This window comes from Lygodium microphyllum, chromosome 4 (genome assembly GCF_053477565.2).
Source record: "Lygodium microphyllum isolate KBCC chromosome 4, Lygodium_microphyllum_v1.1.10, whole genome shotgun sequence".
NCBI lineage: Eukaryota > Viridiplantae > Streptophyta > Polypodiopsida > Schizaeales > Lygodiaceae > Lygodium > Lygodium microphyllum.
This window is the reverse complement of record NC_141138.1, coordinates 142,816,054-142,830,147: the sequence shown is the minus strand read 5'-3', so window position 1 is coordinate 142,830,147 and position 14,094 is coordinate 142,816,054. Positions and strand designations below refer to the sequence as shown.

The 14,094-nt window shown below is 40.4% G+C and overlaps 1 protein-coding gene across 4 annotated transcripts in view; it reads right to left on the bottom strand.

Annotated features, from left to right (window-relative positions):
* The window catches only part of LOC148037707 (O-fucosyltransferase 39-like), a 57,086-nt gene extending 50,374 nt beyond the window's left edge, over positions 1-6,712 (bottom strand). Inside the window, exons 1-2 of one of the 4 annotated variants that reach the window (XM_087676643.1) lie at positions 6,297-6,712; positions 6,043-6,108 (exon numbers count right to left, since the gene is read on the bottom strand). In XM_087676643.1, the coding sequence (XP_087532769.1) occupies positions 6,043-6,108; positions 6,297-6,542 (312 nt within the window). In that variant the 5' untranslated portion in view covers positions 6,543-6,712. The remainder of the gene's footprint in view (positions 1-6,042; positions 6,109-6,296) is intronic. The other 3 variants (XM_087676645.1, XM_087676646.1, XM_087676647.1) reach the window with 3 other exon arrangements.
* Between the last annotated feature and the right edge of the window lie 7,382 nt (positions 6,713-14,094).

Sequence of the window (14,094 nt, the reverse complement as noted above, 5' to 3'; positions counted from 1 at the left end):
GCTATGGAGACCCGTGGACTAGCTGGAAGAAGCTGGAGCTGTGAGCTGGTGACTCAGCTGGCGGTGGAAGGCTGATGAAGACCGAGGAGCTGCTGACGATGGCCGAGAGGACAACTAAGCTGAAGCTGAGCTCTGATACCAAATGTGAGAGGAAGTACAGATCGAAGCTCAACTAAGAGTATAGTTGACAGTGTAGAGTGTGAGAGCCGACACCCAATGCAATAGTTTGAAGTGTAAGGTGCAAGTACAAAGTACAACCCTTAAACCTTAGGGTTATAAGAGAGTGTTCACACCCCAAGAGTGTAAAACACGATAAGTGCCTAAAACTATGTAACATAGGCACATAAAATAAAATAAATAAATCTGGGGGGAAAAACCTCTCGTATGGAGAGTAAAAAGTGCCCCAGTGTCCTACTAAAGATCACTGACACTCCTCTGTGAGCGTAGGCGTGAGTCAAACCCAACAGTAAAGCTGCCAAGGCTGAGGAATAGCTAATTGTAGCAGAAGAGCAAGGAACCCCCCCCCCCCCCCCCACACCATCAAACCCATGGCTTAGGACAAAGAGCCCAAATCAGTTTGTGGTGCCAAAAACCTAATTAAAAATGAAAGAAGCTTGCGTATCATAGTTGGAACCCTAAAGTAAAAATAGTAGCCAAGGTGATAGTTGAAGATGCCTGAAACTCAATATCAAAAGAGAAAAAACTAGCTTCATCTTCATGTTGGTGAGAATATTAAGCTAAAGAAGATGTGTTGCACATTAAATCTTCATCAACTCATTAAAACAGCCCAAAAACTCAAAGATTACCAATCCCATAAGTCAAAACCCTTATTTTGGGAGGATCCACATCTATCAATAGGAGGCTGTCAAGCCCCTCACTACATCCCTTCTCTTGCAAGTCATCGCTCTTCTTGCAAGTTTTCAGCCATCAGTCCCCCATTCAATGGCTTTCCAATCCTAGCAACTACTACCACACCATTACCAACCCCTAGTAACCTATCTACTACTCTCGCCTATTGTTCCAAATTGTTGCATTTTGGTTTCTAACCTACTGCTTTTTCACTTTCAGCACCAATTGGTGATCACAAACCTTTGGATCACATACCTCTCAATCATAGACTTCCATTGCTCTACCTTCGAGCATCTGTCATTAATTCATTCATTTACTGCATTGATGCATTCACTTCTATTTTCTCAGTGCAAACCCTAGCATCACTTCACATGGTATCAGAGTTGACACTCTTCTCAAGAGTATCCTGCACTTATTGTGGAGAGCATAGTTTGTGCAAGATACACAAACGACATGTAACCAATTCACAATGTCTCAAACTCCTTCGTTTTGGGATCCCACAATGCCTTTCGAGCTTCTCCATCACACTGGAGGTGTCATGAGGACATGTATTTTTGAAACCTCACTTAACATGTGGATTAATTTTTTATCACATGGTTAAGTAAATCTTGTACATGTGAGGTGTAACTGAGGTTAGAGTAAATGTACGAGCTCGAGACCTGAGGAAATCACGGGATGTCAAAAGCAAAAGTTGCTATAGGTTATGCCGCACATGTACTTGGTGGTATCTCATGCCAATTGTTGGCCTAGGTCATTCATTTGGCCATAAGTGTCACTTGGTGACACTAGAGAAGTGGCATTTAATGGTACCTAATGTCAATTTGATGGTCAAAGATGACACAGAGATACTCAAAAATGGAAGTTGCCTAGCCAATTTAATTATTGGCCAATCTAATTAAGTTTTTGGACACCCAAAATAATTATTAGATTAATTTTCAATATTTAAAGACCAAACACCATTTGGGAAGGCTGTCATTTGGCAAACTTTGCTAGTGGGAGGCTGAAGAAGAGGGAAAAATGTGACCATTCTGCTGTTGTGAATCGTGAGGAGCAATTGGAGCTGATTGGAACTATTTTTCCTTCATTTTCTAGCAAGAAAGAGCAAATTGGCTATAGGCAACAACTCCTTGGGATCCCCGAACTGCAAGCAACAGCATCTGGGCTGTTGGCCGCAGCATTTATTGCAGGTGACAGCAGGGAGAGGGTTCCCAATAATAGGCGACAACATCTATACGCTGTTGAAACAGAGAAGAAGTAAATGACTGATTATCTTCAGTTTTCGCGTAAAAAGTTTGAATTTTCTCTCTCCTCAACATTCTCTCTCATCTCCCAGCCTTGCTCCGAATATTACAGTATTGAGATCACCAAAGGCTGAGAAATTTCAGATTTCTCTACTATAGACCCTAATCTGCAAAGTAAAAATACGGGTTTAACAGCAGCCTTGGTAAGTGTTTCAAAAATTGGAGGCTCCAAGACTTGGATTCAATAGGGTAAAGCTGTTTTCAATCAAATTCAAGTGGAGGGACCAGCAAATCAATAAATTTGGGGTATTTTCCATCTCCATCGAAGCAGGTGAAGGCAATTGACTGCCCGAATCAAGGGGCAAATCAGATTGATGGTCATTTTGGACAGCAAGGGGAGTTGGAATTTGAAAAGAGATTGGGAAAATCCCATTGTACGTCAACTTCTTCTTCAATTAAGTTAAAGAAATACCGAAAGGGGCACCAATTTCGGGGCCAACAGGGTGTCCATTATCCAAGATTATAAGTTAATTTGCATTTCTCAATTTTGCAATAAATGTTACTACTGTAACTAAGTTGTAATCAGGGAATTACCACCCATCAATGGAAGGGAGGCTAGTTTCATGGTTGCATTGCCAGGATACCATCAAATCCTCTGAATTGGTGGGCTCATGGCATTTGATTGCAGCTTGGGATTATTGCATTAGTGCCGAAATTGCTCTTAGCAGTGAATTACAAGAAGCATGTCTTCACATGGTAATATGGGATCAACTGGAGAGGATGCATCACTCCTTGGTCAGTCACATGGTAAAGGGAAAAATACAATGACCGATGTTGGGGATGGTTCTCAACACGGACAACAAGCTAAAAATGTGGGAAATGACCCAAATGTTGACACTTGAATGCATAAAGAGGTTGATGACCAACAAGGGGCTGAAGAATTCAATGATAGCTTCAAGGATCGAATGCGTACAACAGCAAATCTTTTTGCTAAATTGGCAAAGGATCCCTAGTTTTCTTAAATCGTGAATGCCCCAAGGAAGAACAGCAAAGGCAAAGAGAAGAACACACCTTCTACAACTTCGAAACAGCCACAAGAACCAAAGAAAATGCCTGAGCCTTCTTTGGAAGAGCCCAAAATGCCTAATGAGCACAAACAATTGGTACCCATGAGGCACAAGTGCTAATGCATTGCCAACTTGGTAGTGCCAATCCATGGGAGCATGGGTACTACGGACCATTTCAAGTGTTGGAGAGGATCACTAATGCGTGCTATAGGCTGAAATTGCCCCCACACTAGCGGATACACAATGTCTTTCATGTGAGCTTGCTTGGGCCTTTTCATGGTGATGTGCCAAAGGATGTATCTGCTGAAATTCAGCCTGAGGTTGAAGAGCTCGGTCAAATACTCGTAATAGCAGATTTTAGCACACAAAGAGCGGAAGATCAGGGGTAAGGTTTTCAAAAGCTACTTGGTAAAGTTTCACAATTATTAACCAATGAAATGGATGGAGGAGGATGACTTGGCAGACCATCCTCAGTTGTTGCAGCTTTACCTTGATGCTTTCCAATTAGAACCAACTTTAGCTCGAGCTCAATCAAGTTCAACAAAGCAGGGGTCAAGAGTATTACGCAATGCTTGTGAGGGAGCTAGCACCTCTGCTCCTCAGCGATGGACAGCTCTAGATGTAATGGATCTCGGATGTATTCGGTATACATTCAAGGTACTATAGCTAACAGTATGTTTGCCAAGAGATTACTATTCAGTGTACTAGTCACTATGTTTAGTATGGACATGGGTATGGTTTTCACTACAGCACTGTACATTTGCATTGATTAATGATCATCGGGGATCCATTAACGAATGTTGGTTTTCAATGTATAATCATTAATATTCAATGGTATTCAGATGGTTTTCTAGACAGCAACATGTGTTATGATACCATTGATGTTTTAGCCATGGTTTATGCTTGGTTTATGCTATATTATGGTTTGGTTTTGCCAAATGAGTTGAGCTCATGAAAAATAGACATATCACATGATACTCTAGTTATGTTTTTGAGATTCTTTACGAGTCTTGTGTTATGTTATGTTGGCTAGTAATTTTCAACATGTGTTGGGCATATGGAATGGTTGAGCAGTAGTGCACAATGTTGTGTTAACTATAATGCCTTGTGGAAATTCTAATCCACTATTTTGCTTTTAATGCATCTAGCAAAGCAATTGAGGACGATTGCAAGGATTTTAAGGGGGAGGACTGTCATGATGAGGATATGTATTTTTGAACCTCAGTTAACATGTGGATTAATTTTTTATCACATAGTTAAGTAATTGTTGCACATGTAAGGTGCAACTAGGGTTAGAGTAAATTTACGAGCCCAAGATCCAAGGAAATCACAGGATGTCAAAAGCAAAAGTTACTATAAGTTATATTGCATAGGTACTTGGTGGTATCTGGTGCCAGCTGTTCGTCTAGGTCCTTAATTTGGCCATAAGTGTCAATTGGTGACAGTAGAGAAGTGGCGTTTAATGGTACCTAACGCCAATCTGATGATCAAAGATAGGGCAGAGATGCTCGGAAATGGAAGTTGCCTAGCCAATTTAATTATTGGCCAATTTGATTCTTTTTGGACACGCAAAATAATTATTAGATTAATTTTCAATATTTAAAGACTGAAAACTGTTTGAGAAGGCTACCATTTGGCAAACTTGCCCATGAAGACTAGTGGGAGGCTGAAGAAGAGAAAGAACATAACCATTCTACTATTACGAATCGTGGGGGGCAGTTGGAGCTGATTGGAACTGTTTTTCCTCCATTTTCTAGCAAAAAAAGAGCAAGTTGGAGCTAATTGGAACTGTTTTTCCTCCATTTTCTAGCAGGAAAGAGCAGGTTGGCTGCAGACGACAACTCCTGGGGAGCCCCAAATTGCAAGTGATGACATCAGGGCTGCTCGCGGCAGCATTTATTGCACACAACAATAGAGAGAGGGTTCCCAATAACAAGCGACAACATCTATAGGCTGTTGAGAAAGGGAAGCAACAATAAATGACTGACTTTCTTCAATTCTTTGCGAAGAAAGTCTGAATTTTATATTTGCTCAACATTCTCTCTCATTTTTCAGCCTTGCTCCGAATATTACAGCATTGAGATCACCAGAGGTTGAGAAATTTCAGATTTCTCTATTGTAGACCCTAATCTGCAAAGCAGAAATAAGGGTTTAATAACAGCCTTGGGAAGTGTGCTAGAAATTGGAGACTCCAAAAACTTGAATTCAATAGGGCTGAATCTGTTTTCAATCAAATTCAAGTGAAGGGACCAACAAATCAATAAATTTGGGGCATTTTCCATCTCTCAAGATGGAAACATCAATTATGTCCAGTGCTTAATATAGCAACATCCAAGCCCCATGAAATAAGATTTTCCAGCAATTTGGACGTACAATTGAGTACATCAGCAGAATGTCAGTCTTGTGCCTACTGCATGTTTCATAGGAGCAATCCAATTGACTTTAAAAAAGATACCAGACTCATCAAGAGAACTGACCTAACAAGAAGCCTTGGGCTAACCGAGATTCTATCCTTACAGCTATGTGTTTGCCAAAAAATAATCCCGCCCATAACTGAAACCCCATGGTACAGTTTAACAAGTACAACAGAAAATTACATTACTTTAACTCCAACAACAGTTCAGGCCTAAGGTGTTTTTTCTGATGAATATTAACAGCCAAATGCAACTCACGTTTCTTCAACTCTGACAGCTTTACCGTGAAGTTTGCATGCATCTTTTAGATCAAAACTTGTGATTTTACCTAGACTCTGCAATCTCACATCGTGCAGAGTAAATCATACAGCTTGCACACATAACACGTAAATGGGCCAAGTGATTCTATCGATCTAATTGCATGGAAGGGAAACATCCAACATCCAGGTGCTTGTTCTCAGAAGGGCAGACCTGACTAAATGAACGATTTCTTTCATAGATCAAATGCATGTGCATCGGTCCCGGGAGAATATACTCCTGCATAAGCCAATTCTGCTCATTAGAATGTAAAAGACCAAGACACATACATCTAAGCAGAACTGTTATGTATGCGAGCAGTACTAATGTAAATGTGCAGAATCTGTGTGTGCAAGGGGGAACATGCAGTAGGCAAATTGAATCCACCTGCGTGCAAATGTATACAGAGTTTAAGCAGGCGACAATACCGAAAACAACCGGTTGATCAACATCTTGTTGATGCAATTGTAGCAAACTGCCCCCAGATCATAGCCACTGAAACCAGCGATGGCAAAGGCAGAAGCCCAGATGAAAAGGGAGAGCCAGACAGGCGAGGCCGCAGACAATGCTGCTGCTGATGATGGCGTCGATGGGCTGTCGCCGCCATGAGACCTAGCCAAGGCTTGGGAGGAGGGCCATTCTCTCAACTTGAAGCTTCTGCTGCTGCGGCCCATCTGTCCACACAGAGTATATGTTAGGTATCACCTGCCTGCTGCCATTACGCTATCTCCTGTGTAAGAGCTCGTCAGCTGCTCAATGAATCCAAAGGATGCCCAATTTGCAATTCCTTCGGCATGCATGCTTGAAATTTTCTCTTGTCATTCGGAATTTCCAACATTCGGATTTCCGATCTGAGAATGTCATAAAATTTCTCAGAAATATCAAAATTATCAGAAAACTCTACTTGTAACATGGGGGTGTGATTTTCATGAGTTAAGCCCTAGGGGCAGCTGACTACCCATATAGGACATTGTGTGTGTGTGTGTGTGTGTGTGTGTGTGTGTGCACTCGCGCGCACGTGTGCGTGTTTTATCTTATTAGCTTATTTTTTAACCTTTGGGTTTTAGATCTTCTTGCTTGGTTGCCTTGATCTTCTAATTGTAGTAGGATTGTGTGTGGGTGTTTTATCTTGTCGTCTTATTTTTAACATTTGTGGTTTTAGATCTACTTGCTTGGTTGCCTTGATCTTCTAGTTGTAGTAGGATGGTACTCACTTGAGGTAGAATGTCTTTTCTTACCTAAAAAAATAAAAAATTATTTGCATTATCTCTATACCTACTATCTACTAAGAGAAGGTTTTGGAGTGGTGTCATTGGCAATGGCTTATCAATCCCCTAAAACTTTCTCTTTTTATTTACAAAATTTTCCCTGCCTCTCCTTTTTCATCCTCTAGCTCCTTGATAAGTGGGCTCTCTCTCTCTCTCTCTCTCTCTCTCTCTCTCTCTCTCTCTCTCTCTCTCTCTCTCTCTCTCTCTCTCTCTCTCTCTCTCACACACACACACATATGTCTACACACACACGATTTATTTCATTATCTTTACTATCTATTGAGAGAAGGTTTTTGGGGAGTGCCACATGGCAACCTCTCATCAGCTCCCCAAATATTTCTCTTTTAACTGTAAATTTTTTCCCATCCATCTTTTTTTTCCTCCTCTATATCCTCATAGAGACAGGTAGAGCTTCCATTATTAAAAAAGGGCTTACATTCTTTCAAATTCTTATTTCCCATGAGGCTTTAGCTTCTCACTAAAAATAACAATGAGCAAGGGTACCTTGTAACCATACATAGCCTCAAAGGGTGAAATCCCAATACTAGCACGGGTAGAGTTATTATAAGTAAGCTCAACCAAATGCAACTAAAATTTCCACACATGCTATACATAATGACAAAAATGTCGAAGGTAACTCCCCGACCACTTATTTACTCTTTCTATCTAGCTATCAATCTACAAATGATAGGTTGTAAAAGCAACCAACTTAGTATCCATGGAGTTCAATACCACTTGCCAAAAGTTGCTTATGAACTTCGTATCTTATCATGCACAATTACGTGTGGCAATCCATGTAGTCTAAAGACATGCTTCAACAATAATAGACTAGCCAACGATGACGTAGTAAATTGTGTCTTTACGGGAATAAAATGGGTTACCTTAGTGAGTCTATCCACTACCGTTCCATCTCTTTTTTGTTATAGGTAAGCCAATAATGAAATCCATGGTTATATGTGACCATTTGCCTTTAAGGATAGGTAATGGCTGCAATAAACCACTTGGGTTATGAGTGATGTCCTTATTCTAGTGGCAAGGCATACACTTCATGACGTAATCCTTCACATCTCTCTGCAATCCTTTCCAGTGAAAGCTTTTGGTGATTTTATCATAGGTCTTAAACACTCCAAACTATTCAATTGTAGGCGAAGAATGCAATTCCTCTATAATTTTCATCCTAAAGGGAGAAGTAGAGGGAATAACAATTCTGCCATTAAGCCAAATGAATCGTTTTTAAGCTGATAGTGTGTTTTTTCCTCTATGAAGCCTTATTGTAATTTCAGAAATATATGGCTAAGCTCATTATCCAAAAGATAGGCCTCTTATAGCTCTTCAATCAAACCGCTATGTAGCTCAATTCTCCATAGCTGAAACCTTGCATGCCCACATCCTTGTAAAAGAGAATAAGGTATTATATTGTCCTTGCCCCATGTATGAGTGATATCAAGATCATAATTTTGTAAGGTAGGTACCTACCTATGTTGCTTAGTAGTCAATTTTGACTAGGTAAAGAAGTAAGTTAGGACCTTGTGATCACTTTGAACTCTAAACTAGTTGATAGACAAATAATGGTATCACTTCTTTATCCCATGAAGAATAGCCAACATTTCTTGGTCATAAATATTCATAGCTATCTCCTTATCCATTGGCTTATGACTCTCAAAGGTAATAACTCATGCTCCTATAGTAATTCAGCCCCTCTACCATAGCCACTAGTATCACACTATACGATAAACTCTCTAGAGAATTTTGGGTATATCAAAATAGGAGCAAAAGTAAGAAGTTTCTTTAACTGGTTGAAGCTGCAATCTGTAAATGCATCCCAAAAGAAGGCTTCCTTCTTCAACCTATCAGTTAAAGTAGTTGCTACAGTTGCATAATGCTTAATAGACCTGCAACATAATGACAATAGACTAAGTCCTCTAAGTAAAGTAGTAGTGCTACAAGTATTGGCCAATCTCGGACACGCTATACCTTCTTAAGATTAGTCTATATCCCCTTCTCACTAACAATATGGCCTAAGCACTCCACTTCTATCTGCATGAAAGAACACTTTTTCTCCTTAGCAAAAAGTCTATGGTGCCTCAATACATCAAAAACCTTCCTCATATGTAACAAATGGTCCTCTAATATATTGCAGTAAATCAGTATGTCATCAAAGAACACAAGGACAAACCGAAAGAGAAAAGGCTATAAAATATTATTCATCAGACTTTGGAAGGTAGTTAGGGTATTAGTGAGCCCAAATGGCATCACCAAGAAATGGTATAACCTACAATCAATCATAACAATTGTTTTAACCTCATTACCCTCTTGCATGTGGATTTGATGATATTTTGATCTCATATCAATCTTGGTACAAAACTTAGCCCCCTAAGCTCATCAAGCAAATCATCTACTATAGGATTTAAATATATGTTCTTCATTGTGATCTTGTTTAGATCCCTATAGTCAATATACATCCTAAAGGATCCATCTTTCTTATTTACTAACAAGACTAGTGAAGCATACGCTGAAGAACTAAGCTCAATAAACCCTTTCTCTAAAAGCTCCTTAATTCACTTGGTCACTTCTTTGCGCTCACATTTAAAAAATCTATAGGGTGGCTTATTGACTGGCTTGGAATGTGGCTCTAAATCTATAGGGTGACTCACTGCTCTTGGGAGGTAATGAAGTAGGTACCTTAAACAAGTTCTTGTACTCCTCAAATAGAGCTTTTAAAACTAGATGCTCGATTGAATCCTTAGACTCATCCTCAACCTCTTTATTCAAGTGTAGAACAAAAATTTGAGAGTGCTTCTTATATTCCTTCTTAAGGTGTTTAATGGTGATAAGTTAAAAATCTAATTTACTAGGGATTCCCTATAGATGGATAGGTTGCCCATCAATGGCAAACTCCACGTACAACTATGAGAAATCCATAGTGATGGTTTCTTGAGGTGAAGTGGTTGTGGGGACCATGACTAGTAGGAGTGGGTGCAGAGGAGCCTTTCCCTTGCAAACTACAACATGCCTTTGTTTCGCCCCGTGTCCTCATGTGTGGGGCTCATCATGGCTAACTCTTGAGATTGGGAGGGTTGCTCCACTAATGTTCGAATGGCAAGAGCTATATGCTCCTCCTTCTCTTGTCTTGGTCTTTTTTCCTCTTCCTCTTGTCTCTTTTTGCACTCCTCTTCAAGTTTCTTGGATTCTTTGAATTTCAAGTAAGGGCACTCTTATTCTGTTCATAAGGGTGTTATATCTTTGACTCGAGAAAAGAGTGTGGACCATATTCTCTTGCACTTTGATGTTGGGCTCATGAATATAAGCCAAGCTGATTCTATCATTTGTGTAAACTTTCTTCTTATCCATTTCTAGCATCCCATAGACATCTCTCTTCACCCTCTTTTCTAGCTTGTTCACTAACATCAAGGCCTTCTCCACAACTTTCGGGCTAAGTTCGACTTCCACCCTCCTAGTGGCATCAAAGGTTTTCAGAAATTTTGTGCATTTGCTAGGATCTATGTCCTGGCCCACCTTCCCTAGGTACATAGCAAGATTGCACTACTCTATTATTCGCATGACTGCTTCTTTTCTGATGTTACTAGCTCCCCCAGGTTATGGATGTTGCGGTATTTCAACTGGTTGAAGGCGCGTGTCGCCACGGCTAAGCCATACTTTTTGTGTTATTTCTTTGAAAATGGGAGCTTGTTGGTTTTATCGTACTTCCCTACCATTTGGATTCCTGTCACTGCACAATAGCCTAGAATGAGTTCTCCTTGAAGGACATTTCTTGCATAAAAGGTAAAGTAATTAGAATAAACACTATCAAATGGTGAAATATATAAACCACAAAATGAGAATTTCCACATCAATCAATCCATACATTCCACACAAGGAACTTCATGGATAATTTTTACTAAAAGAAGAAGAAAGTTCAATTCATCCTTTTCTTTGGAAGTTCAACTCCTATTTTGATTTTTCATTCACCTACCACTTTACCCCCTCCCCCTTGGAAATGATGAAAATCCTTCCTAGGATTGTGGAAGTAAAGGTGTAAGGGTGTTCAATGCTTCATTGGTGTGCTTCACTATTTCAAGAGTCAATCATCATAAAAGGTTGGGTTATACTCTAATGTCACATGGTAGTCCATATCCCGTGTGGACAAATGCCCACCTGTGTGATATAAGTCAATACATCGGTCAAGAGGTCACGTGAGTTGATCCGGCTTGCAATGTGGAGTTCCTCCTCTGTTAGGATCCTATCCAAGTATGGACGTAGCATGATATTTTCTTCTAATGGTCTTGTCATTGCTAATACCCTAAATGAAGTTGGGGCCACATATGTTTGGTCATACTCAAAAGGCATGATGGCACGTTGTTGCTCTACACTGGTCATGATTTGATAATCCTCTTGTTCCCATTAAATGTGCAGAGTATACCATTTGTGTAAGAAATCGGACTAAGATTCAACTAATCATCGAAGCTCAATAAGTTCCTATGGTGGCATGGGAATTTTTCTCCTCTTGAAGGATGTGATTAAGTGTTGGCTTAAAATGTGTTCTCTTGAAATTTCACTAGTAATCAACTCTTCTGCAATGGTGGGGGCCTTAGTGAAAATGAATTCATATTCTTCCCAAGAACACGGCAAGGAACGTACCTCATTTGCTATGCATTCGTCAAGTAGGCCTAGGTCCAAGCATTCGTAACTTCTAGTAAACAATATGAAAGTTAAGTCCAATAGTTGGATGCACATTATTAAGTCGTATCTTGTGTCCATGGCTATGTTAGAATCCAATTCAAGAATGGATCATCATTTTTGTGACAACTGAAGACCTGCCGGTGGCTTTGGTTCAATTGGACTGGACATGTTGGTACGTGGTGTTTCTACATTGGGATTCTCATTAGGTTTGGTGAGGATAGTTTGATAAGTTGATTGGGTTTGAATTTCGATTGACGCTTTCTTGTCAGATTGTGTAGTGGTGATTACATCATAGTTATTAAGTGGGAGCTCATTGATGATTGGTTGCTCATGGATGTTTGGTTGAGCTTTTGGTTGATAGACCATTGGAGCACTCATAGATTGAGCACCCTTCCTCTTGGATTTTCTCCCATCGTATTTCGATTTACATTTTTGTGGAGCTTGGGATTGAGGGTCATGCATGCCACACCAAGGTGTTACCTTCATAGTAATCTTGGGCACACAATAGGGCTTTTGGGACCTAGCATGGCCTAGTCACATGTGTACCACACTAGGGCCCAACTTCTCCATTTAGGTCTAGAGTGTGAGACATGAAAACTATGAGTTCCTAATGATTGGCTTTTGTGAGGCTGTGGTCTACGTTTGGGGATCCACTTGATTGTTTGATCTATAGCTTTGGATGTGGTTTCTAGATGTTGATCGGACTTCACAATGGGTGTACGTTGTGTGACACTACCCCCTTCCTTAGGATTGACACTAGGGTTAACTACCAATGGTGCTACATAAGCTTCTTTGTCCATGCAATTATTGCCATAAGCTTGTTGTCCCTATCACTGCATGAAGCAGAGACTATCTTTGGTAGGACATTCACTAAGATCTTGTTCGTGGATTCAGCTCAGCTTGACCGTTAGCTTGAGGATAATATGGTGAGGATTTTTGATAGATTATCAAGAAGGTGGATAGCAAGTGAGGAATCACCTCATTTGCTGAATGTGTGCCTTAGTCACGAATAAACTCTATGGAATAATCAAACCATGAGATTACTTGCTCCCAAAGGAACTCGGTCGTGGCCTGAGCTTCCATCCACTTAGTGAGATAGTCTATGTGATGTGCTTGGCTTGTGAGTCCTGTGCCGCGCAAGGCTAATTGGACCAATGAGGTCAATTTTCCATTTCTCAAATGGTTGGCATGTGATCACTAGGGTCAATTCCATTTTGTCCTTACGAATAGGGACTTTGGTCCATTTGGCACTCATCACAATGCTTCACAAACTTAGCTACATTGCAGAATAGCATAGGCCACCATAGTTGAGATTGGAGCTTAGGTGGACTGGAGGTCCGCCTTGGTGTGTTTGGTCCTAGGTGGTTGAGGCATTTCGGGGTCGCTATCAGAGCTTACCTCTCTGACTCAAAGTTGTACTCTTCATAATCCTCACTAGAAGAGGTTGTCTTCACTAGTGGTTGTAGCTTTGAGGTTAAGTCCACTCTAAATAATGATGAGGTATCAGGCTGGACTAATCCCACTTGCTCATAATCTACTACCTCTAGATATTCTAGCCAAATTCGATCGCAATCTTCCTTGGTAGCTCCTTCATTCACTCTAAAAGCATTAATATCTCGGGGTTTAGAGTCTGCTCTGATTCGCTCAACCACTCTTCTATTCGTGTCATATCTTATGGTTTCCACACTCTCTTCACTTTCCTCGCTGATGGAACTACAATCTTTGTACTCATCATCAGAATCCTCATCCTTAGATTGTGTATTATTTTTAGGGTTCCTATCCTCAAGTTTTTTCTCACTTGCAATGAGAATCGAGTTGTATAACAGGTTTAAGTTAAGCACCTTAGTCCGCCACTCTTTACTCTCCATGAGATTCTTGAGGGGCTTTAGGTTTGTAGTTGGGTTGCTAGCTAGCTCACTTGACAAGTACTCGAGGATTCTATGGAGTTCTAAATTTTTAGTTGGGACATGATAGGTAATTGGTATTGATCGGTTGATGGAACTCCTGGCCATCATGCATAGGGGCATTGTGGGTAGGTTAGAAGTTGTGGCTTTATTGGGTTTGTTGGCTGAGTCTACTGCTTGCCTATGTTCATCCTCATCATCCGAGAATGGAAGATCAATGGTTGCCAACATATACATCCAATTGTGCTCATCCTTGGGACAAGGGAATGTACTTATTTAGAGGTCCATAATCACTTTTGGCCTTTGAGTCACCCTTTAGCATGGCAAAGATAGCATTTAGGTCTACTAGTGAGGTTTTCCAAGCATCCATCTCT